General features: G+C 49.8%; 1 protein-coding gene across 2 annotated transcripts in view; it reads left to right on the top strand.

Moving 5' to 3' along the window:
- The window catches only part of WASHC1 (WASH complex subunit 1), a 70,741-nt gene extending 47,360 nt beyond the window's left edge, over positions 1-23,381 (top strand). For both annotated transcript variants that reach the window (XM_044990854.1, XM_044990845.1), the window contains exons 3-11: positions 7,401-7,512; positions 8,098-8,244; positions 14,035-14,171; positions 15,127-15,262; positions 17,919-18,123; positions 18,844-18,999; positions 20,907-21,065; positions 21,913-21,981; positions 22,889-23,381. In XM_044990854.1, coding sequence (XP_044846789.1) covers positions 7,401-7,512; positions 8,098-8,244; positions 14,035-14,171; positions 15,127-15,262; positions 17,919-18,123; positions 18,844-18,999; positions 20,907-21,065; positions 21,913-21,981; positions 22,889-23,040 — 1,273 coding nt within the window. In that variant the 3' untranslated portion in view covers positions 23,041-23,381. The remainder of the gene's footprint in view (positions 1-7,400; positions 7,513-8,097; positions 8,245-14,034; positions 14,172-15,126; positions 15,263-17,918; positions 18,124-18,843; positions 19,000-20,906; positions 21,066-21,912; positions 21,982-22,888) is intronic.
- Positions 23,382-24,127: the final 746 nt, after the last annotated feature.

Raw genomic sequence — 24,127 nt, 5'->3', positions numbered from 1 at the left:
ATCATAAGATTTGCACCAGACTGTATTGAACAATTGGCCCATCATGTCTGGTATCTTTCAACTGGAGGATCTAAACGTGTTAATGAATGAAGTCTAATACACCTGTGAGGTAAATATTATCCATTTTTACATGGGGGAAACTGCAGCAAAGAACCACATGCCTAAAGTCATGTAGAATGTCTGTAGCAGAGCCGGGAATTAAACCCGTGAGTCCTGGACTCCTTGGACTCCAGCCATGAAATAGCCCTTCCTCTAGGGTGTGTCTACACTAGATTTCCCTCCGTTGTTAGCACAGGATGCGGCTCCCCGTGGATATGCTAGTTATGAAAACACTAGTGCTTAACACCCTGGGCACCACTGATGAGAAATGCTAAACCTGATGTAGACTAGGCTTAAGGTGCTTAACAAAGGATTCTGATTCGTGTGTGCACAGGATTAACCAAGCTGTTAGATTTGAGATTGAAAAGGAATTTCTCCCCAGGATGTATTGGGAAATACCACTGGAACCCTGATTGCAACAGTAAATTTATAGCTGCTGATGTGTGTGGGGTTGAGCCCTGGGAGGGGAAGATCCTTAGTGGTGGGCTGTGAATAGGACAAAATTGTGGTTGCCTGGAGTTTCATTTAGGCCTGGTCTACACTGGGGGGCGGATGAGTTGTCGATCTACGTTACACAACTTCAGCTACGTGAATTATTTTTGAGAGTGAAAACATACTCTGTGTAATGTAATGCACACAAGATCCTGCTGCATGTAACCTGACAGTTCTGATCTGTGTGAGCTCTGAAAGGAAGTTTGGGCTCTAGAGAAATGGGACTATATGCTAACACTTAGACACCTGCAAATCAGGCTCAAGGAGTAATCAAAGTGTGATAAACATTAATTAGGGTAATAACCAACCCCTTACTGGAGGAAGAAATGCTGATTACGTTATCTCACTTAGGATTTCATTCTGTCAAGGATGGTGCTAGATGACAGTTTTTGATTACACTTACTCAGACATGAAAAAAGACTCTAAAAAGCTGCTTAAATGTGAAGGAGAAAGAGCAGAAGGCAAACAAGCTACATTTTTTTTCTTTAACTGAGTGATTTAACTTATTTGACTTTCTGGTGAAAACTCTTATTCGCTGCCTTTCAGACTTTTGAGGGGAATTGGTATTTTTAATGGACTCTGAATGCTTCCCTGAACAACCATAAATTGTAAGTGTCTTTGCAGCTTTTTTCTCTTGCCCATACCTCCACTGTTACGAGGAAATGCTGGCTGGCGTGGCAGAGTGATTAGTGGTTAGAGTGTGGGATTGCTTGTCAGGTGTCCTAGAATCTATTCGTGACTCTGCCATGGATTACTGCATGACATGGGGTGCTTAATCTCTCTGTGCTCATTTATCAATCTGTAAAAGGGTGTCCTGCCCAACACCCAGAAGTATTAAGGCCATGTAGTGCTCCCCTCTTTGCTCTGGCTAACACTCTATTCACCCCTTCAGGGCCTCTTCCAGAGTCCTGCAGTTGTTATAAAATTCAGGATGCACTGAACCAGGAGCTACTGCTTCTAACCTTTGCCTCTAACCTGCCCTCCCACTGAGAAGGGTAATTTAAGCAGGGCCTTCCCATTTTATTACCTTACAAAAACTTTTGGTAAATGTTGGAACTCCTGAAAAAGCTGAAGGGCTTGTAGCGTTAACCTGACAAGTGCATGTAACTGATTGGATAACTCTGCTAGTATCCCCTTCCCCTCCATGGAGCTCTGTGCTGCCACTCATGGAGTCACTCAGTGTGAGTGCCCAGGACTGCAGCTCAAGCTGACACGGAGCCAGAGGCTGGCTTGTCCCTTGTATATACAGTACATTTTTAGGGAAAAGTCATTTAATACTTCAGCTGCTTTATCCTCGTGTGCGCCCTCATTTCTCATTCCATTCCGTAATGTTCTTTCTCCTTGGCTGATCGCTTACTTTTGTGCTTCAGATATAAAATTGGAGTTGCTTGGTATTCCAGGGAGATCTATTCACAGCCTCTCTTTGCATTTCTGATAATCCTCCGTATTTGTCTAACTTCCCCATATTTCTGGTCTCTCTTCCCATCTTTGGGTGACCTCTTACCCATTGAATCTGTCCAGGACCTAGTTACTGATTGTGAATCACCCTTCTCTGCCTTGACCCATCCCACATATAGCTGAACCTAAGGCTTTGTCTGCACTTGCAACTGAATGACAAAACTTTTGTCGTTCAGAGGTGTTAAAACACACACACACACCAAAGACAAAATTTTAGTCAAGGAAAAGCGCCGGTGTGAACAGCGCTTTGGCTACTGCCGCTCGTTGGGGGTGGAAGTTTTTTGCTGGCCGGAGAGCTCTCTCCCGCCAACAAACAGCGGCACTGCGCACCTTTTAGCGGCATGGCTATAGCAACATAGCCATGTTGCTAAAAGGTGCGTAGCATAGACAAAACCTAATAAAGTTTTTCCTCAGTCCTCTGTCCTGCTTTTGTATCTTTTCTAGTTCAAAAGTTGGCATTGAGACATGCTTTTTGGAAGCACCTTCCTTCACATCTGGTCCATCTCTGATCCCCTCTAATCCCATATAAATCACACAGGCTTTGGCTTCAGGGACTGTTGGTGTATGATTGTCCTGTCCAGAGACACTTTCATAGGAAATAGGATTTTTGCCAGTGCTGGATTAGACTATTGGTCCATTGAGTCTAATGTCCTGCCTGTAGCAGTGACTGCTGTCTGATGCTTCAAATCCTCTCCCCATTGGAGGGGGATGTATGAAAAAAGAGTAACAATTCTAAAAGCTCAGTGTTGAGGATCTCCCAATAAGGATACGAGTGGATGCACAGGAAGTGCTGTTGTGGAGAAACTGGCCATTGACTCACTGGCTGTAAGCAGTGTCAAAGAGGTGGGTTTTGAAAGGGATGGGGATAGGTGAGATGGGATGGAGTATTCCCATCATCTGGTGTGGCAGGAGCAAGGAGTTCACCTCTGACAGAAAGGAGCTTAAAGGAGCAAGTTGGGTGCAGGAACAGATGAGATCTGTGCTAGATAGCTGGAGGGCTTTGAACGTGGAGTGGTGTGTGTATCTAGTGAAGCTGTGGCAGTTGAAAGGATGGGTTTAAAACCCGTCTGGATTCTAAATCTGGATTTAAAACTAATCCATTAGAAAAACCTGTACTACCTCCCCTAAGACAACTGTTTTTGGGTGTGGGGGTATGGTTATTCTGGTTTTGAACTAGGATCTGTACTTAAATATGGGTGATGTGGTCACATGCCTTGCTCAGACACTTGCTCAGACCCTGCATGTGGAGGCTCCGTAAGAGTAGGGGGAGAGATCTTGCTGCTTGCATGCTCCTCTCTGGAGCTCCAAAGTGACATTGAAACCAAGAAGGGAGTGTCTCAGGCAGAACGGAGTACTGAGAGCAAGATCACTAACAAACAGCAGTGACTAATACGAGCACAATCCGTTTAAATATTAATAGCACTGTCTGCTGTTTAAGGTTCAGACGGTGCATTCTGTTTACATGGACCAATCCCAGACCCCCAGCTACCTTTTTAAAAAAAATAAAACCTTACGCTTACCCCTCCATTTTAAATACACGGCTAAAACTTACCTAACGCAGCCCTCAGAGTAGAGCACTTTGCCCCCGGAAATGAATGGAAGAGCTCTCCAGCCCATCAAATGTCCTGCCTTTTCACATGCGTACGGCCGCCTCGCGGAAGTGAGCTCTGTATCCCTGCAATAGAAAGGTTGAAGCTTCCAGAGAGTTCTTTAGTGGGAGTCTTACTTTTGTATGTGTTTTTCTTAGGGAGAACACTGAGCTTTCTTTAAACTTATATATATCAGTGTAACTTGAAATTTAAACTCAGAACATTGTAGTGTAGTGTAACTTCTAGGTCCCTACACATGTGATGGGTATTCAGTACATTAGTCGGATTGAGGTGACTTAATCATTTTTTTTATACTTCCCTTGCTCAGCAAGAAATAGATTAATTCCTGAGGATTGTATGTACTGCTCCTGTAATAGGTGCCTCTAGCCATACCACTGCAGGTTAAGCTTTTGTCAGATCTGCCAAACTCAGCAGGATTAGGCCTGGTAAATCCTGGGATGGGAGATCACAAAGGAAAATGCAAGGTGCTTCAGGGAATATCATTGGTGATTCAGTACAGCATACTCTTATATTTGAGTTGGTATTCAGCAACTTCTCCAGGGGAGGGCTTGCTGTCTCCAAGTGCTGTCTTTAGATGGGATTTGAGACAGAGGCCCTGATAACTTGTGATCATTATTTTTAAAAAACAAACTCCATATTTCCTTTGCATGCAGTTTTCATCTTCACTTCCTGTCCTAGTTGTGATAGTAAGTTGTGCACCAGCTGCCATATATAATCCATCTAGAGGTGGCTACATTTCAGTGATTCTTATATAAGTAGGGCTTGTAAAGTGCTTTGGCGGAGAGGTGCTTTCTTCTCTTCTCTCTTCCCTGCTCCTTGACCACTGTTTGTGTGCAATAGTTGTACTAGTCATACATGGCTTACTTGGGAGAGAAATATAGCCACTGTTTCTGTTGTGCCAACAGGAAACAAATGCTGACATGTTGACCATCATAAAGTACTTCTTTGAGCTATGTGACTTTCATGATGCTGGAGTGCAGGCCAGGGAAGGAAATGGAGCTATGGGAATCTCCACTCCTGTAAAACATGGCGAGGTGGAAAATCAATGTCTGTAAAACTCAGATTATTGAGGAAAGAACCTGCTTCCCACCATCTAAATGTTTTAAAAGCAATGAAAAGGTGGGGAGCTGGCTGTCCCATGGAATTGGTAGTGGGATAAAGTCACCTCCAGGCCTCTTAGAATGTGGCCCAGGTTGTGGAGACAATAAATCATTCCTGTCTGATGGCTTGGAGTCTCTGTTTAAGCCATGCACCTGTGCAGGCATCCCATGGAGCTGCCAGCTGGGAGGGTAGAGGGTAGCACTCCAGGGCTCTAGCTAGCTCTGCTATTATATGGTTCTCCTCACCATAGTAGTTGAGCCCCTCACAGTCTCTGATGTATTAATTCTTGCAACAACTCTGAGGTAGGGAAGTGCTGTCATCCCCATTCTATAGGGGGAAGCAGAGAGCACAGATGTGTCCTCCTAGGCCATACAGGGAGTGTTTGGCAGAGCCAGAATAGACCCCAGGTCTCTGGTCTCAAGAGTCCAAGTCCACCACATTAGCCATAAGGCTCCCCTTCCCTGGGCTGCTTTCAGGGCTGTTGACTAGCAGGAGGGGGATGCTCTGGGGCTTCCCTTTCCCTAGTTGCTTCCCATGCCATGGCAGTGCTCAAGGGCACCTCTTCTCACAGCTGCAGGCATTGGGGGAAGGGACTCTACTCTCCCTCCAATCAGTCTGCATCGTTCAGTGAAAGTGAGGAGGAGGGTGTGGGATGGAGAAGGGGTGATAAGGAGAAGTGGGAGGAAGGTGAGTGAATGAAGAGGAGGTGGTCAAATGTGAAGAGAAGAGACTGCTACTGTGGGCCTGAAACATGAGCTCAGGCAGCCGTTCGTTCTGCTTGCAGATAGGGACACACGAAACGGACAAATCAATACAGCGTCTGTGAGAAACTTGCGCTGCCTCAGCCTATCAGGATTCTGTGAGGGAACTAACAGAATAGTGGCACAAGGAGAATCAATACATTATATTTGAACTTTCAAAAAGCCTTTGACAAAGTCCCTCTCAGGAAGCTGCTAAGGAAACTAAGTAGTCTCGGGTGAAAGATAAAGTCACATCATGGATTTTAGGCTGGTGAGAGAGGAAAGCGAAGCAGAAATAAACGGTCAATTTTCATCATCAAAGGAGGTTAATAGTGAGGTGCCCTCAGGATCCGTACTAGGAACAGTGTTAATCAATACTCTTATTAAGGATCTGAAAGAGGTGAACAGTGAGTAGCAAAATTTGCTGGTGATACAAATGTTGAAGATAATAAAGACTAGAGAGATTGTGAAGAGCTTCTGAAGGACGTAGCAAAGTTAGGCAATTGGGTAATGCTATGACAGACAAAATTCAGTGAAGACAAATACTTTGTAATGCACACCTAAAGGAGCAACTTGAACTACTCAGAGAAGCCATCAGCGTATAAATTAACTGGGACCACTCAGTGGAAAGGAAGGGTGGGTGGTAGGAAGGGAATGAATCTGGCCACTGGGCTTGTACCATAAAGCCACTACATAGTCATAAAAAGAACAGGAGTACTTGTGGCACCTTAGAGACTAACACATTTATTTGAACCTAAGCTTTCATGGGCTACAGCCCACTTCATCGGGTGCATAGAATGGAACATATAGTAAGGAGAGAGATACACATACAGAGAACATGAAAAGGTGGGAGTTGCCCTACCAAACTCTAGGGGCTAATTAATTAAGATGAACAATTATCAGCAGGAGAAAAAAAAACTTGTGTAGTGATAATCAAGATGGCCCATTTCAGACAATTCACAAGAAGGTGTGAGGATGCTTAACATTAGTGTAATGGCCCAGCCATTCCCAGTTTCTATTCAAGCCTAAATTAATGGTTTCTATTTGCATATTAATTCAAGTTCAGCAGTCATAGGAATTGCCAATCTGAAATAAGGTGATGGTCTCAGTCCTGTTCCTAGTGGTCAGGTGACCATGTCATATTGTAAGATCTTTGGGACAGGAACTGTATCACTTGTGTATTGTACAGTGCCGAGCACACTGGTGCTTAATAATAAATAGTGCCTAGCTCTCATGTGGTGCTTTTCATCCATAGAACTTAAAGCACTTTGAGGCTGATCTCCTTTGTAATGCTTTTGAAAACGCCTAATGAAAAGCACTGTAAGAGCTAGGTAGTGGTACTGATACGCCAAAGGAGGTTGGTATCATTATCCCCATTTTATAAATGGGGAAACTGAGGCACAGAGTGGGGTAGTGATTTCCACAAGGTCATCCCGTAGGCAAGTGGCAGAGCTAGAACTAGAGCCCAGGTCTCTGGAGTCCTAGTCTAGTGCTTTAGCCACTATGCCATGCTGCCTTCCCTTTTATTAAAGGATTTTAATAATAAAAAACCACTCAGAAGTTGATACCAATTGGACCTCTTGATAGCAGTCTCAGCAGAGGGCCGGGATTCACCAGCCTGGTTGTTCCTGCTTCCCCCGGCCTTTTTCCATTTGGGTCAGTCAGCAGTGAGGGGAACGCTGCTCTGGCTATACCTGTTTACAGAAAAATGAAGGACTTAAATCTCTAGAGCTATCAGGCCAGCATGTTTCACCAGTGCTAAACTTACCCTGCCGCAAAGTGCAGTCTGCCGAGAGCCATGTCCTTCCCCCTCCGGCCTGAGCATGTGGGGGTACTTGCTTTTGCAGAAGTGTCTCTGGATCCTGGATTCTTACCCTAGGGGAATGTGTTTACCCCTCAGAATCTCCCAGCGGGTGGAGGCCAGCCGGATGCAGCTGCAGGCAATCGGAGAGAGAGTCTCACTGGCTCAGGCTAAGATTGAGAAGATAAAGGGCAGCAAGAAGGCGATTAAGGTAGTGGGTGCTTTTCACAGCCGCCTTTGTAGGCGGCACAGCCGTCCTCTGGGTCTCTTCCCACTCACTTTCTAGTCTCTGGATGTGAATTCACTAGCAGTACAGGCAATCTGACACACATGGGCTCTCCAGTCAGAGTCCCTCTACCTTGGCAGGTCTGCCCACTGGATGAGAGCTATGGTATGAACTCCCCCCCGACATGACCACCCCTTCACATGGTATGTCTCTTCTCTCAGACCCACATATTTCTGGCTTTGAATAGGAAGGAGTCTCTCAAGAAAAGGTCACCCCCTCCATTTCCACTCCCTTGGCTCTCTCAAAATCCCATTTTGCTGAGGAACCCAGGACACATTCTTGTTAGTAAGAATTGCGTCTTCACCATCTTTAACCCCTTACACCTTGTTCATCCAGTTGGGAGCTGCTATTGTAGCATCTCACATTCAACCCCTGCCAATCTTGGTATCCAAACAGAACTGTGGAAAATTCCTGTCTTATTGCCCGTCTCCCAGCCCCATTGTGTTGATTGTTTCTGGGGTGCTGGAATGCTCTGCCGATAGGAATTTTAGTTTCTTCCTCTCCCGGCAGGTGTTTTCCAGTGCCAAGTACCCTGCCCCAGAGCGGCTGCAGGAGTACAGCTCCATTTTCGCTGGTGCAGAGGATCCAGCCACACAGAAACGGCCGAGGCACAAGATTCAGAGCAAATACAGACCGCTGGATGAAAAATCCCTGCAGGTAAGAGTCGAGGGGGGAGGCCCCCTGGGTGAATGGGTATGCAGTTGGAGAGGGATGAGGGCTGGAGGGGACTTGTTACTAGGGGCTGAAGGCATATGGGAGAAATTTGGGGATGGGCATAGGCAAAGGGTCTAGTCTGTTTTCCACCTGACTTGACAAGACACGTGGGAGCATGTTCCAAAGCTTGTGGAACGTGTGAGGATTGTGCCAGTGGAAGACCTTCCTGGCCCCTCAGTGGTGGTTACTGGCTGGGTGTGCTCTGCGTGGGAGGCTGTTGGGTCCCCTCTCCGGTCTCTGGCACTCTTAGCGCAGGCCATAGCTACTCACCTTGCCACCTGTGTTTCCATTTTCTTATTTGGTTTGAGCAACCTGATTGTTTCCTGCAGTGGCATTGACAGCAGCTGCCGACTCTCCTGAGGGTGTTTTGTTGTGTGACACAAGGCAGGGGAGAGCCAGGGTGGTTGGGACCTGCATGGGCTGATGGTCTGGGAGGATCGGGGGAGCTTTCAGGATCAGTTTGTCAGATCATAGTTCTTTATTACACAGTAATTATGTGAAGGAGAAGAGGGAAGTGTCGTATATGTGAGTCTGTGTGGAGGAGAAAGAGGGGAAGAGATCTCCTCTTCTAAGGAGGCAGCATGGTCTAGTGATTACGGCACTGGGCTGGGAGTCAAGAGACCTGGGTTTTATTCTCAGTTCTGCCACTGACCTGCTGGATGACACTGGGTAAGTCCCTTCCACTCCCATGCTTGTCTATTAGACTGTAAGCTCCTCTTGGCAGGGACTTTCTCGTGCTGTTAGTACAGCACCTGGTACAATGGGAGTCTCTGTCAGCTGAGGCCTCTGTCATCACTACTGGTATTATGGGAGCAGGCAATGCCTGTAACCAGTGGTACTATTAAAGGCTAAGCTTAGATGTGTAGCTATTGGCAAATGACCCAAGATCTCCATGACATTCCCCTCAGCGCTGTGATCCTGTGGTGGTGAGGGGAGGGCAGCCTGTGAGTGGGGGCCTGTGGGATAGCCAACAAGGTGGCTTAGAGGGAGGTGTTGCCTGGCGGTTCTGAAGCTGTCAGAGCTCGAACACCCCAAGGAGAGGAAGAATAACTCTGTGCTGCTCTCTGAGGAGATGGCTAATGCACGATGCTGGGAATTTTATCCAGTGCTGATCCCTGCAGGGTAGGGATTAGCCCAGCAACTCCCTTCCTAGTGTGGCTGATCACACATTCCCATAATACCAGACTTCCCAGTACTTTCGGGAACCCCCGCCAGCGTGACCCCACCCCTCTCAGAGTGACCTCACCACCCAGGAGGCGCCATTTTGAAGAGCACACCACCCCTGCCAGCCTGACCTCTTGTGCACACGACGTCATGCTGGTGGGGTGCAGTGGCGCTCTCTTCGTCAGGGTGTCCGGACATAACTGCTCTTGTCTTAATACTGGATGGGGAACAAACCTCAGAAAAGCAGGACTGTCTGGTTTAAAACCAGACGAATGGCCTGCCTGTCTCCTCTTCTCCCCTTGGAAGTACTTTCCTCTTCTTTCTCTTCCTTGTGTGTCTCAGCCCAAAAATAAAGCTGTCCCTGAATAATTCAGTGCTATAAACTTTCCTGAACTTAAAAGGAGTTGAAGCCTCTTCCTGCAAAGCAGCATGAATATTTCAGCCAGTCCTCAGAACTTCCCAGGGAAGTGGAGCTGCTGGCTGGGCAGGCAGCTGATAGCTCACCCAAGCTGGGCTTGTGCTTCCCTTGTTGTGGCTTTAGAGTAGCAGTTGTGTGAAAGCTGCTGATGGCCCCTGGGCAGAGACTGCTTTGAATCCTGCTGACTAGAGGTCAGAGCCTGCTGAGGAGCTGTATCTCAGTAAGGGACATACAAGACTTTCTCCCTCCCTCGCTTCCAGAGCCAAAGAAGCAGCTGCCAGTCTATGTCCCCATGTGCCATCTGCACTTTGTCAGGGAGGGGCAGTGTCTCTCTGGCCTGGGAATGACATCCTAGCCACCTAATCCCAATAATTTATTACCATGTATGCTGTACATCTATGTCAGCTTCCCCATGGTGGCTCCGTCTGTCTGCCCTCTCTTTCCACCGCCACCCCACAGCCGTCTGCAGTGCCTTCCTTTTCCCTGCTCTGTGCTGCCTCTCTGCACCCGCTTTCCTACATTGCACCTTTCTGATTTCTTCCTTTACTTTCCAGGACCAACCCCCAGGGTACATGTGCACACACATTACGCTCCAGTAGTGCCTCACTGGCCCTTTTCCCCTGCACTGGGCTACCCCTAGCTCCCAGCCCTTGCGCCCTCCTTTGTGACTGCTGACCCTTCTGCATTGCTGGCTTCTGCCCACTCACCCACCTCAGGGCCTGACTTCGCCAGCGAGCCCCATCCCTGGCCTTGTCTAGCTGCCTCCTGGTGAAGCTCCCTGGAGGGCTGGATGTGGGGTGGGCAGAGAGGCCTAGTGCTGTGTTGCCAGGTGGCTGTTGGTTTATTAATGACAGGAGGGGTCTGGGCCAAGTGGCAGCTGGCACGTTGTGTAAGGCTCAGTATAGTCAGAGTGCTGAGTTCGTTCCAGGGATCCAGCTTGTGTGTGGCTGTTTGCAGCTGGGGAGAGAGACTGAGGCTCTCGCAGTAATGAGACATGACAAAGGAAAGTCTCATATTGGTATTTATACCCTCCTCAGTTATTCCAGGCTTTCAGCCTCCTTGCCCATTGTCACATGTGACGAGGCCCATTGCTGTGCATTACATGCTGAGAGTAGCTGGCGGGGCCTTCCCTGACTGGGCTGAGGAACCGGAGGGCTTCATATCTGCTGTATTGCAGGAAAGCCCCGGGTGCCTTTTGCTGCCGTCACCATCACCAAACTTATTTATTATTTGTGGTACTGTGACCCCCCCCCCAGGAGCTCCAGTCATGGACCAGGAGCCCATTGTGCTAGGTGCTGCACAGACACAGAACACAAAGAAAGGCTGGTCCCCAGGGAGCTGACAATAGACAAAAGATGGATACTGACTGATGAGGGAGTACAAGGAATCAATGAGGCAGAACTTCCATTTGTTTTTGCTGTGATGCCTACAAAAAATTTGATGGTCAGGCTGCTGGTGTGCAAAAGAGAGTTTTGAGGTGGGATTTGAAGGTGGACAATGAGGTAGCTTTGCAGATGTTTATGGGGGCCACCTACAACACATGTGGGGCAGCATGGGAGAAGGCACGAAGGTGCCTGTTTGAAGATTTAACAAGTGCGCAGCAGAAATGCCAGAACTACCGTTGCCCGCACCAGTTTAATATGGCCCACTAGTGCATATGCATGCTATAGTCATGAATTACATGAGCACATTGTTTTTCAGTGGGCCCCTGCCCCATCCAGTGCACACCATGGGCACATGGGGAGGCCAATCAAGGTTGCACAGATAACCATGACTATGGCATTTCCTGACTTTCAAGTGCTTGAATTTGTAACCGAAATAATATTCTTTTACTGTATGTTTTTGTATGTAACTTACTTAGATTCCCTAAAGCCCCTAACAGGAGACGGTATTAATAGGGTGACCAGATAGCAACTGTGAAAAAACGGGACAGGGGGTGGAGGGTAATAGGCACCTACATAAGAAAAAGTCCCCAAAAAACAGGACTGTCCTTTCACTAGGAGGGTGGTGAAGCACTGGAATGGGTTACCTAGGGAGGTGGTGGAATCTCCTTCCTTAGAGGTTTTTAAGTCTGTGACCCCTTGACAAAGCCCTGGCTGGGATGATTTATTTGGGGATTTGTCCTGCTTTGAGCAGGGGGTTGGACTAGATGACCTCCTGAGGTCTCGTCCAACCCTAATCTTCTATGATTCTATGATAAAAACGGGACATTTGGTCACCATAGTATTAATGAAACTTGGTAACTGGAGAGTGAGAGATGAAGTCCTGTTATAGGTTAATATATTTGAACTTTTGGCTATTTAGAAAGAGAGTAAATTGAAAGACAGCAAATTTAGGGCCCTGATCCTGCCAGGTCCTGAGCTGCCTGTTCTGCTAAATGTTTAGTGCCCTAGACTCCCACTGATTTCAGTGAGTGGAGTATGCTGAGCATATTGCAGGATCAGTCCTTTTAAAACAGTTACAAGAAAAAAAATTATGATGTGGTTTCACCTGTGGAAATCGCAGTTGCAGGATATTACTGAGGTAGATATTATAAATTTCAGAACAAGATTAGATCTTTGTATAAAAGTGTCATTTGCAGTTACTTTAAGTAGCACAAAAATTACAAGGACTATATAAAGCCTCATACTTCAGGGGAATAGTCATGCTTTGTACTTTTTATAAATGCCTTAGAAGGATTAGACTTTTTAATAAGTAAATGTGAGTAATGGTTGATTTCTCACTCCACCCAATAAGCGACACCCACCCTTCCAGTGCTAATTGAAATTTACAAAAGGCAAGTTTTAAAAAATACATTGCTTGAGAGCTTAGTGTTTGAGCAGTTCTACCGAAGACGTCAGGATTCCATGATGCTTAAAAATTAAACATTAGGAAATGAATATTAATGACCAAATGGAACTTTATTTCTGAATCTCTGTTGAATCTCCACTTGTACAGTCACTGAAGAACAATTTACATCAGGCTTTTTTATTTGCTGCTAATGGCCCATGCCGCATGGTTGTGGTCACTTTAAATATGTGAACAGTGAAAATATGAATCTGGCTAATTGACTTGATTGTACAAATCACTTCTGGTTTGAGGGTTCATCGCTTTATCCTTGTGAGACAAGGGCTGTGCCCATTTTATAGCTAGGAGAAACTGACAGGGGTTAAGTGAACTGGCCAAGCCAGAGGCAGATGTGGAACACAAGTTCCTTGTTCTAAGTCCTGTGCTCAGTCCAGTAGACCTGTGGCCTCTTAAGCTGGTCAGCAACTGGGCCCAGGAAGCAATAGCCCTTCCCCTCCCCTGTGGTACGGTATGTGATATACAGGAGGTCAGAGCAGATGATCTTGTCGTCCCATCTGATCTTAAATCCGGAGTCTGTCTATAGTACAGTACATCTAAGTACATTATGGAGGTTGTACATCTTCCCCACAGCATCAGGCATTGGTCTGATCTGAGATGGCAATTCCCACGTTCTTTAAAAGTGAAGTCGTTCAGATGAAATAACTCCCTTTCTAAAGGGAGTTCTATACATTATGTATGAAGCTGTAGAGCTGAGAGAGAGAGAGGAGATTTTGGTTCACTGGAGTTGAAAAGTCCTGCAAATCTCCTGGGCTTTGTAAATCCATCTGGCTCTCACACTCTTCCCTCCGCTCACCCTCTCCCGCCTGCCCTCTTAGCTGGTGCTGGCATGCGTGCCTTTCTCTCCCCGCACCCGGGGCGGGGGCGTCTCAGTAGGAGGAGAGCTGAAGGTGGCAGAATTGACAGGTCAGTCCCAGAGGGAGGCGCTGTAGATAGTGATGTAGGAGCGCTGGCTGGGCGGACATGCACAATCACTCCACTCCCAGCCCCTCTCAGGAGGAGGCGTTGCACAGGATACGGTAGGTTAATGGAAGGGCTGTGGGGCTCAGTCCATAAGAGGTGCTTGCCACAGAAATTCAGGTCCAGGTGATTTGTGTACAACATCTTAAAGGCACTGCTGTGGCTTCTCTTCTGAAACATGACCATGTCTGTTGTTGGACATGGAGCCGGTGTCCTGCCTGGTGTGAAGAAGGGTAACATAGCAGGGTGACTATGTGGAGCAGCAGCGGTAGCGTGTGGATAATGGAGAAGGACACCAGAGGTGCCATGCATTCCCACTGTATTGCCACCTGTTTATTTCATTGCAGGAGAAGCTCAAGTACTTCCCAGTGTGTGTGAGCACAAAAGTTCATCAGGAGGATGATGCAGAAGAAGGTCTTGGCAGCCTCCCCAGGAACATCAGCTCCCTTAGCTCCCTGCTGCTGTTCAACACCACCGAAAACCTGTGAGTGTTGGAGTAGCGCCAAGCAGCTCTGCTGCCACCGCCTGGCCTCTGATCTGCTGCCTCCCCACCACGGCCTGCCACTTTATCTGGGGAGATGCTCTTGCACTGGGGGGCTGGTGGGTTGATTCCCCTGAATAGCAGCCTCCAGCCAACATCCTTGCTTCCTCACCCCACTCTGAGTCAGAGCTGTTTGTTACTGTCAACATCTGACCCAGCATGTGCCCCTGGACACCTCTCCTCTCCCCCATCATGAATATTTTCTCTGAATATTTTCTCTGTTCCCTGTCCTTCCCTCTGTCTCGTTTGCTTATCCAGCTACTGCCACATCTCCCACCACCTCTTTGCCTAAACTTGAATGGTCACTTCATTCCCACTACTTCAACTTCCTCCCTGACTGAATCAGTCCCTTGCAGTCCTTGTTTCTCCTGTTCTCCTTGAGTGGAACAGTGCTTGTCAAGGTGGTCTTCTGGTCAAATCTAAGGACGCCTCCATGGTGCTTATCCTCCTTGATCTTTCATCTGCTTTGGACAGTACTTCCCTCTCTGCTCCTGGGGCTCTTGATGTTCTCCTTCCTGGCTTTCTTCCTCCCTCTCACAATGTGTCCAGCAGAGATTGGCATGCTAGGCATGCCCTGCTCTAGACAGTGGTGTAACTGCTGTCCCCATAACATGGTGTGTGGTGGGCAAGGGGAGAGAAGCTTGGTGGACTCCAGATGGTAGTGACAGATGTTCAGGTTCGCCCTGCACTAGCCTGCAGAGTGCGAGGTCAGGATGGGGAAATCCCAGCTCCTGGCTGTGGTGGTGAAGAAGGGAGGGGGCAAACCTGTGGGCGATGTAGCTGAGTGGAGGTAGTATTGACTGGGACATCAGGAAGCTGTTTCGTCACCCCTTAACGCCTGGCCCCATCCTCTGGCTGTTCCCCGAGCTAGAACCACTGAGGATTTCTCCATCCCCAGGTACAAGAAGTATGTCTTCCTGGATCCTCTGGCGGGAGCGGTGACCAAGACCCATGTGACTCTGGGAACAGACACTGAGGAGAAGCTCTTTGATGCACCCCTCTCCATCACCAAAAGGGGGCAGCTGGATCGGCAGGTGAGATGCAGCAGCGGGTGGGGCTGTACTTGCTGAGCGAAGGGACGCCATGCTGCAGACAGCACCGTGCTCATCCACTAGAGGAGAGCTGGTTTTGTAGGTGCAGGAGTTGACGGGGGGGATGGCCCAAAGGGAAGATCTTGGGTGATGGGCAGTGGGGCATTTCACCTGCCTTAGTAACCTCATTAGGGTTTGTGTGTATAGTCTTTGCTGGACTTGGCGGATGCAAGGAGAATTCTACACTTGAGGGCATGGGTGCCAGGTTTGTATAATTTTGGTGGTGCCCAGAATGGGTCCAAATGGAGCCATCCCATCCATCAGATGGGCCAGGGAAACTGCCCCAGGCTTTGCGCTTTGGGAGGCCCTGTGATTCAGAGGGATGTGGAGTCCAGGGCGGCCTTGGGGGTTAGCGGAGGGCCTGGCGCCGGCAGCAGTGAGCGACCTGGTCCCCACCCCACCCCGCCCTGCCAGCTCCCGGCGTCGCCTGGGGGAGGGGACAGAAGCCGGAAAGAAGTGGGGTGCGGGCTTGGGGGAAGGGCTGGAATGGGGCTGGGGAGGGGACAGAGCAGGGATGGGAAGAGGTGGGGTGGGTGCGGAGCAGGGCCAGGAAGAGGCAGGACGGGGGTTTGGGGGAACGGGTGAAGTGGGGGCGGGGGCAGAGCAGAGCAGGGGTGGGAAGAGGCAGAGCAGAGCGGGGCGGACTGGGGCCAGGTCAGTCACTGCTGCCAGCGCCAGGCCCCCTGGTTGTCCCCCAAGCCGCCCTGGACCCCGCGTCTCCCAGAAGCGCAGGGCCCCCCAAAGTGTGGGGCCCAGGGTAGTTGCCCAGGTCCATCCTATGGATGGGATGGTTCTGAAAATATAAGCCCAAACATTGATGGAGTTGGGCCCACGTTCCTGAATATTGGTGGAGCACGGGCACCACGGGCCCATATAACTCACCACCTATGTCTGAGGGTTGTGTTTCTCCAGGCTCTATGGAGATTTGGCGGGTTGGGTAGTGACAGCGGTGATGTGGCCTCCTCTGGTGCAGGGCTGGCTCCCTCCGATATCACATCGCTCCCTCCTGCACTGGCCTGCTCAGAGCCTGAGCTGCAGAAGTGGTTTGTGGCAGGCATGTGGAGTAATGGCAGTTTTATTTGAGCTGGAGAAAAGCAGGAGCTATTCTGAGTCCCTCTTTCTGGTCCCGAGGGGAAGGTGTTAGGAGGAGCAGTTTCCCCCACCCTCAGGTGGAAAGTGGCTGTAGTGCGATGCTTGGGAACTACCAAAGGAGCGCTAGGCTCTTAAAAAATTATTGGCCGTTCAAATACCCTGCGTTTCACCCCATTGGGAAAGCCTGACAGGACTGTTATCTCTTTAATATGAAGTGCCCGTGGCACAGCAGGAGACAGGGCTGATGGAAGGAGCAGCCTGTTAGCTGGAGGCGGGTGATCACAGCACTGGTATGTTGTCAGGGATTTCAGATAATGCCCTCAGACTAATCTAGCTGAGTTCTTTATCCCCTCTCGTGTGGAGCAATCCCTTGAGCAGGGCTGCGCTCAGCCCAAGTGTGGAGAAAAGTCCAGCCACGGGGAGCAGCCCATGCCAGCTGACAGTGCCCCGTGATGGTGGTGCTGAGCTGCTCTTGTCCCCGGTGTCAGTCAATGGGAGGGGAAAGAGGCAACGAATCGGGGCGGGGTCTCTTCTGCCACTGAGAGGGTAGCAAGTCTGCATCCCTCTGCAGACGGGCTGGTGTTTGAATCTCTCTCTTCTGGCATCTTAAGTAAAGGGAACCTGCCAAGGAAATAGAAAGAATTGTGTTGTGCCCTTTTTGAGGCCTGGAGGAGACCAGGAGTATGTTAACTCTTTCCTGCTTGGGTTTTTCCCATCAAAGAAAAAGGAATATAAAGTCCAGTCTTCCCTGGCAGCTTCGGAGGGTTTCTGGGCGGTTTATTGTGAGCTCTGGAGGCCATAATTGAAGAGATGGCGATGTTAAATCTTCAACTCAAACTTCCCTTCTCTAAAATGCATGTTCGTTACTGGAGTTTGAGTGGAAGCAAAAGAAACTAACAACATGTCTAAAGAAAACCCTTTCCCTGCTGAACAACTCAGCTTCATCGTTAGACCTTGCAGTGCCGTTGTTTCATCAGCTCGTCAGTTGTCCATCATCTTCTAGCCTGAACAGGACCAGAATTTCTGATGGAAATAACCCTTTGAAGGGACACGCACACCAACACGCAGACACCCCTCCAGAATGGAGCAAGAAAGGGCACAAACCCACTTTTTGCCCCTCTGCAGGTTGCTTTTAGCGCACACATTCGACACTGGAGTAACACCAGGGATGCTGTTATCCCAGAGTGCAGACTGAGCTGATGAAATACCTATGTAGACTGCTGAAGATCTGCCAGGAAGAGTACATCTACAGTGCAAAGAAAAACCCGTGGCACTGAGTCTCAGAGGACTTGGGCTTGTGGGGTTTGGGCTGCAGAGCTAAAAATAGCCGAGTAGATGTTCAGGGCTCTGAAACCTGGTGATGGCTCCTTAGTGAGAGCCACCAGGAGAGCTGACTGCAGCCCACATGCCACTGTCTGCAGGCTGCTTCCCTTCCCTCAGTTACTGGCTTTTCTAAGGGAAAACAGTCTCCAGACGCCCATGTACCCTATGTATTTCTGTCTACCAGGTAGCTGAAAATTACTTCTACGTACCCGATCTGGGTCAGGTGCCTGAGATAGACGTGCCGTCCTACCTGCCAGACCTGCCTGGCATCGCTGATGATCTCATGTACAGCGCAGACCTGGGGCCTGGCATTGCACCCTCGGCACCCAGCAGCGCTATCCCAGAGCTACCCACCTTCAACACCGAGTCCGTGGAGAACTTCAGGCCAGGTATTTCAACTCCCTTTGTCTGGGGTTCGTCTAGGCAGTGGGGGGAAGGCCGCTAGGACGAGGCGGAGATGGATAAACAGGGAAAGGAGTTGTGAGCAAATAAGTATTTGCAGATGCAGACTTGCCCCGCGGCAGGCCTCAGAGGCAGGGATTGTGACTTCTCCCCAGCACTGACTTCTGCATGGACCCTGGTGAGGACCTAGAAGAGTCCCTTGTTAGAGGCCCCAGCAGGATTAAAGCTGGAGGAGTCCTTGGCTTTCTTGGCCAGCTTCATGTGCGTGGGCCAAATCTAGCGCCTTTCCCCCCCGCAGACAATGAGTGTGCCCCTGGCCTTTTGCTGCACAGCCTGTGGCAAAAAATGTCAGCCCCTCCCTCCTGCCCGGCTGGGAAGGACAGGAGCGTGTAAGCACTTGTCTTTTGCTGGCAGCCGGTCAGCCTTGTTGCGATGAGAAACTGGTAGGTAGTGCCACCCTGACTACACATGGCAAATGGGGGAAGAGCCCCCTGATGCCATGGGCTGGCTCTGGAGCCCTGCTCCCTGTCCCCCTCTATAACAGCAGGGCTAATGCTGCCCGTTCCGGCCGCACAAAGTGCTGAGGATTGTTAGTGGTGGTACTGTTGTGGGGGAGGGCTCTGAGCAGCCGCGCACGCTGGGGGGATAGTGTCTTAGCAGGTAATGTCCCTTGGTGACTCTTCACACTCCTCCCTTTAACATTTCAGGTCTTCAAGATGGTGTGCTAGTGCCCCCGCCCCCACCTCCGCCTCCTCCACCCCTTGTGATGCCAATTAGTGCTCCCCCACCCCCTCCTCTGCCCCAGCCTGCCTCCCGTTCCAAACAGCCAGCAAGCGAGGAGAGCAGCAGTGCAACGTCTGCAGGTAAGGACTGAGCTTTTGCTATGGCTTGTTAGTTGGCAGGATCTAACCTAGCAACTTGGCCCCGCCCTTTTCCCTGGGCCAGCTTTTCCAGTGGCAACCCCAAGGCTTGGGCCAGCTTTTCCAATGGCTCTTCTCTCCTTACAAGCAACGATGAAAATTCAGTGGCATGCTGGCTGCTTCCTCCCCTGGTGCAGAATCCTTCAATCTGCAAATGGGACCGTCGCTGCGGCCCATTGACTTGAACAGCCAGCCCCCGGAGAGCAGGCCGAGTAGACCTTGGTACCCAAGCATAGGCTGCAGAGAGACTAGATCTAATAGTGCAGTGGTTCTCAACCAGAGCTCTGGGGCCCACTGTGGAGCAGGGCACAGGTTTCGGGGGTCCACCAAGCAGGGCCAGCACGCTGAAGCCTGATCAACTTGGCTTCACTGGGTCCCCTGTGGAGTGAGGCCCAGGCAACTGCCCTGCTTACTACCCCCTAACGCTCGCCCTGGCATTTATATGCAGAAAAACAGTTTTTCGGCACAGCCGGGCCATGGAACTTTTATAGCATGGGGAGGTGGGGGTGGGCTCAGAAAGAAAAAGGTTGAGAACCACTGCAATAGTGGATGCTCACATGATCATCAATGGAGTGCACTGCATGCTGGGAGCTGTAGTCTCTGCTGTCCACACTTCTGTACTGAATGAGTGGACATGTGCTCCAGTTTAAACTGAGTGTGGTCCTCTGGTTTCTTGCAAGCTACCAGTGCAGCCCTCTTTAGGCCCCTTGGTTTAATATAGCAGTGTGGAGAATAAGCTATAACAAACTGTTTGTGCAGCACTATAGCTATTAAAAGCCCTATCACTTAATAGGACACTATGAAGATATGCACCCTTCTACTCTGTAACTAACAACTTCAGCTTAGTTAGAATGGAAATAACGGTCATTCTCCTTTCCTTTTCCCTTGGTAGTCTCTCCCCTTTCTGCATCTCTCCCCCCAGGGGCAATGGAAGCAAGATTAATCAGTTTTACTGTTCTGGATAGTATTGGTTTACTAGGGAATCTCCTCTGAAGGTTCTTATGCATTAGCAAGATGCAGCTATGCTTTGGGTGCAAATACTTTCTACTCATCCTCACTTAATTTTATAGAATTGAATAGCTTAAAATCTTCATGGACCTTTCTATTGGCTTTAGTTTGATACAAACATTTGTCACAAGAACCCTATCTCTTACAGTGCCCCTTTGATAAGGTCCGGGCTGTTTTCTCTTGGTCCCACAAGGAAGTGAATTTCTTAAAACAGGAGCAATGCAAAAAAGCTGCCTCCAAACCCAGGGAAGCAGCAGTGTTTCTGCTTTCAGGCTATGAAATGGTTGAATTAGTGTGGGGTTACACTGCTCCTTCCTCTGGAGCATTTCATACTGGCCACTGCTGGAGATGGGGGCCCCAGATTAGATGGATCGCTCTGATCCATTCTGGCAATCCCTGTGTTGCTAACTGGGCAGGGCAGGGCAGTGCAGGTCTTCCTGTAGAGCCAGTGAATGCTGTTCCCCTGTAGGGCAGAGGGCTCTCTGGAGAACGGTGTGAGATGGTCAGTTTGGGATCAAGGGACAGAATATGAGGGTGCGGGACAGGATTCTAACTCAAAGCCCTTCATCTGGCAGCACCCTGCACAGCCCACAGTATTCATGGATTTATTTTAAAGGCCCCCCTGCATTCTATACACTGCGTCATCTCCCGGCGACTTGGAAAGGGCACGTGATGAGGTGCCACCGCTCTTCACTCTCTCAGGTTTCACACCCAGGCAGGTGGTTTAGGATTTAGGTTTAGCTAAAGCAGCAGCACGTAGAGTGCCTGCTGTTAATTTTTAGTTGCTGACACATCAGATGGTGTCGGTTCCTCTGGGCTGACTCCTTTCTGTATCCCTGCAGCTCCAGTCCAGGGGGCTCCAAAGGAAGTTGTGAATCCTTCAACTGGCCGGGCCACTCTCCTGGAGTCCATCCGCCAGGCTGGCGGCATTGGGAAGGCCAACCTCCGAAGCGTTAAGGAGAGAAAGCTGGAGAAGAAGAAGCAGAAGGAGCAAGAACAAGGTGCCCCCAGCGCTGTCATCAGTAATCATCCTCACTCCCCCACCCCAGCTAGATATGCTTAGGTACCCACGTGAAGGGGTCCCATAAACACCTGAGAGGCAAAGCCAACACTGCACAGAAGCCCTGGAGCAGAGGGATTTCATCTCACCTCATGTTACAGTTTGGAATGTTTGGCTGAACTCGATAGCCCCTAGGTGCCAGAAATGCATTAGCGCTCTGCACTGGGAATTCTTCCCTCTCGAGGGTGGAGATGAAAATGTTTTGTGTGAACTTGTATTGCTGGAAGCATTTCAAAGATAGCTCAGGGCTGGCTGCCTTTGGAGAGGAAATTGTGCCACTGGAAGTCCTGGGTCACGGTTGGGCTGTTTTTAGTAGACTGGTTAACTCCAGTTCATTTAAACTGGCTGACCCTCCCAACCTTTTCCTTCCTCTGAGCTGCTGTAGGAAGCTGACACGTTTCCCAGGCAGGCCTTCGGTGCTGTAATCTAAGTCCATCCATAAGGGGGAAGGGTAAATGTGGTAGAAGGATGGGAGGGGGTCAATTTATTTATTTAATCTCCAAGTGAGGGTCCCAACACAATCTCTGCCAAGGCAGCTCCGTCCTAGCCTTCAGCATATCCTGTTAGTCAACCCTGAACTCCCAGGCAGCTCTGCCAATACAGCACCAATGTACCCTGCAGGGTCAGTGTGTCACATCGAATAGGGTGGGACATACCCTGTCCTCCTGATATGTCCTGACCACGTGTTGAGCTGGTCCCCAGTTAATAACTAGCCATTAGTACAAGTCTGGACCTTGTGAGCAGGGCATTTGGTCTGTCACCTGATTTGTGGGGCTTTATTCTTTCAGTGATAACCACAGCACAGGGTGGAGACTTGATGTCCGACCTCTTCAACAAGCTGCTCCTGAGGCGCAAAGGTACCATGCCACGGGGGGGTTGCTCCTTTCCTGTAATGTGACATGAAGAGGGGCAGGTTCCCTTGCCTCACTGCTGCAGCTTGCAGGAGTTAGAAAGAAGCTTTTGGCCAGCCTGGCATGCCATTTTGCTGAATGCTTCGATGCTGCTGGGGAGGCACACGATGCCCTTATGGACCGGACAGGGCAATCCCCTTGCAGAGCGGGAAGAACTTATTTGTATACCAATGCTGCCGACGGCGGAGTGTCACTGCAGTGAATCCAGATCGGGGGTGCCGCTGTGGGGCATGCTGTAGTGGGGAGAGGCTTAGCTGCCTTCAGTGCCTAAGCTTTACTTGGCATCCCCAAGGCAGAAACCTGGGCACTGGCTGAGGTAGCGTGAATTGTATGTTTTTAATACTCCAAGGGAAAGCTCCCCTGTCCCTGCTCTGGGATGGGGAGGGGAGAGGGGGGGGGGGTGCGTGGGTGTCTCTCTCACTGCACATGCTGGGCAAAGGCTCAGCATATCCAGAGAGGGGAAGTATTTTGAATTTGCCTATTCTCTAAGGGCTGGGGCCTCCCCCCTGCTGTCAAGGCTTTTTAACCATAGCCTAATGCCAAGGCCCTCTGTGGGTACCAGGCAGCCACCTCCGCCCCTGCTTCAGCCGGGGGCTTGCTCCTCCCCTGCTCGCAGTCAGAGCTGATTCTGGTCCCTGCCCTCCCTTGTTCCTCCAGCTGGCACTTTAGCTAATGAACCCTTTCCCAGCAGCATTGGAGGTGAGATTGTGTGTGCCTGAGTCACTCAGCTGATGAGGCAGGATTTCACACACGTGCAGGGCTAGCTGCCACCTTCCTCATCATCGCTTATTTCAACTCACCTCTCAATTCTAGTGCCTAGGCCTCACTCAGTCACCTGCTTTTCCTCCCCCAGGCATTTCAGGCAAGGGGCCTGCAGCTGCAGGAAGTGCTGATGCTCCCAGTGCACCTGCTGGTGCCTTTGCCCGCATGTCGGACTCAATCCCACCCCTGCCAGCCCCACAACAACCCCCAGGGGATGAGGAGGAAGATGACTGGGAATCGTAAATGCTATCATGCCGCAGGCCTGGGATTGGTTTCCTCTTGGCCAACTGGGAACCCAGCCCGGCTGAGCTCAGCACCTCAGAAATGGACCAGCTCTCGGAAGTAACTGCTGGTGAGAGGGCACAGGCCTGGCAGAGGGACCCCGTCACTTTCTCTTAGCGCCTGCTGTTCCTGCTCATCTCTAACCACTGTTGAGTATAGTTATCAGTGAACATTACTTCTGCTCTGTTTACTTCCCCTCCCCTACAAATAGTGCATTTAATTTCAAATGCTGCTGCTCCTGCTCACTCAATAAATCCTGCCGTAGCTGGAGGGCAGCTCCTGCTCACGGAAGATCAGAACTAGCCTCTCTACTGTGCGTGATCAAGCACAACTGCACGGGCAGCTCTAGCAGCCTTCTCCTCAGCCAGCTGCATCCTGGGCCTCGTTTTTTGGATGCTCCTGTGCAGGAATTCTTGAAATGGGTGATAGAAGGGGGTTGGTCCAGTGCTGCCTTGCAGTTGCCCTCATGAAAACAGCTGTAGGAGAACCATGGAACCTCTGTTGTTGGGTATGAATGGCTTCTACAGCACCTGTAGTGCACCCTTAGTGAGTGACAAGTACCCAGCAGCCTTCCCTAGCCCACTCCAGGCTACAAGTGGAGTGCTCTTAATTAACACATTCTCAGAGGAGAGGCCCAGCTGTCCATCATTAGTCTCTGGTAGAGCTAGGGAACAGCAGGCCTTTTGCAGAAGGGTGCTGTGTGTGTGACAAACATAAGCCCTAAAGTTGCTGTACACCCACCTGTACTACACACTTTGAAAGCCTCTACCTGCACCTTCTACTCTGTCAACAAAGTGATGGGCAGAGGGGTGAACTATGCAACTACACGACAGTTGTCCTACTTAAGCAAACTAACAAGGTGCTGTTTTATTTAGGTGAAAAGTAGATGGCCTTGAGTGCCTCTGTGTAGTGTTTGTGTTCAAGTCAGAGCTCTGTTTAGATGTGCTAGGCTCTGCAGGGACTGGTACCATTCAGGTGCAGCCGAATGGAGATTTTATCCAGGTATGTGTAGAAGCACACAGGGACAGTCATTAGCCAATGCCCATAG

This window comes from Mauremys mutica, chromosome 1 (genome assembly GCF_020497125.1).
Source record: "Mauremys mutica isolate MM-2020 ecotype Southern chromosome 1, ASM2049712v1, whole genome shotgun sequence".
Taxonomy (NCBI): Eukaryota; Metazoa; Chordata; order Testudines; family Geoemydidae; genus Mauremys; species Mauremys mutica.
The sequence above is the reverse complement of the archived record's forward strand: the minus strand, read 5'-3'. Positions and strand labels throughout refer to the sequence as shown.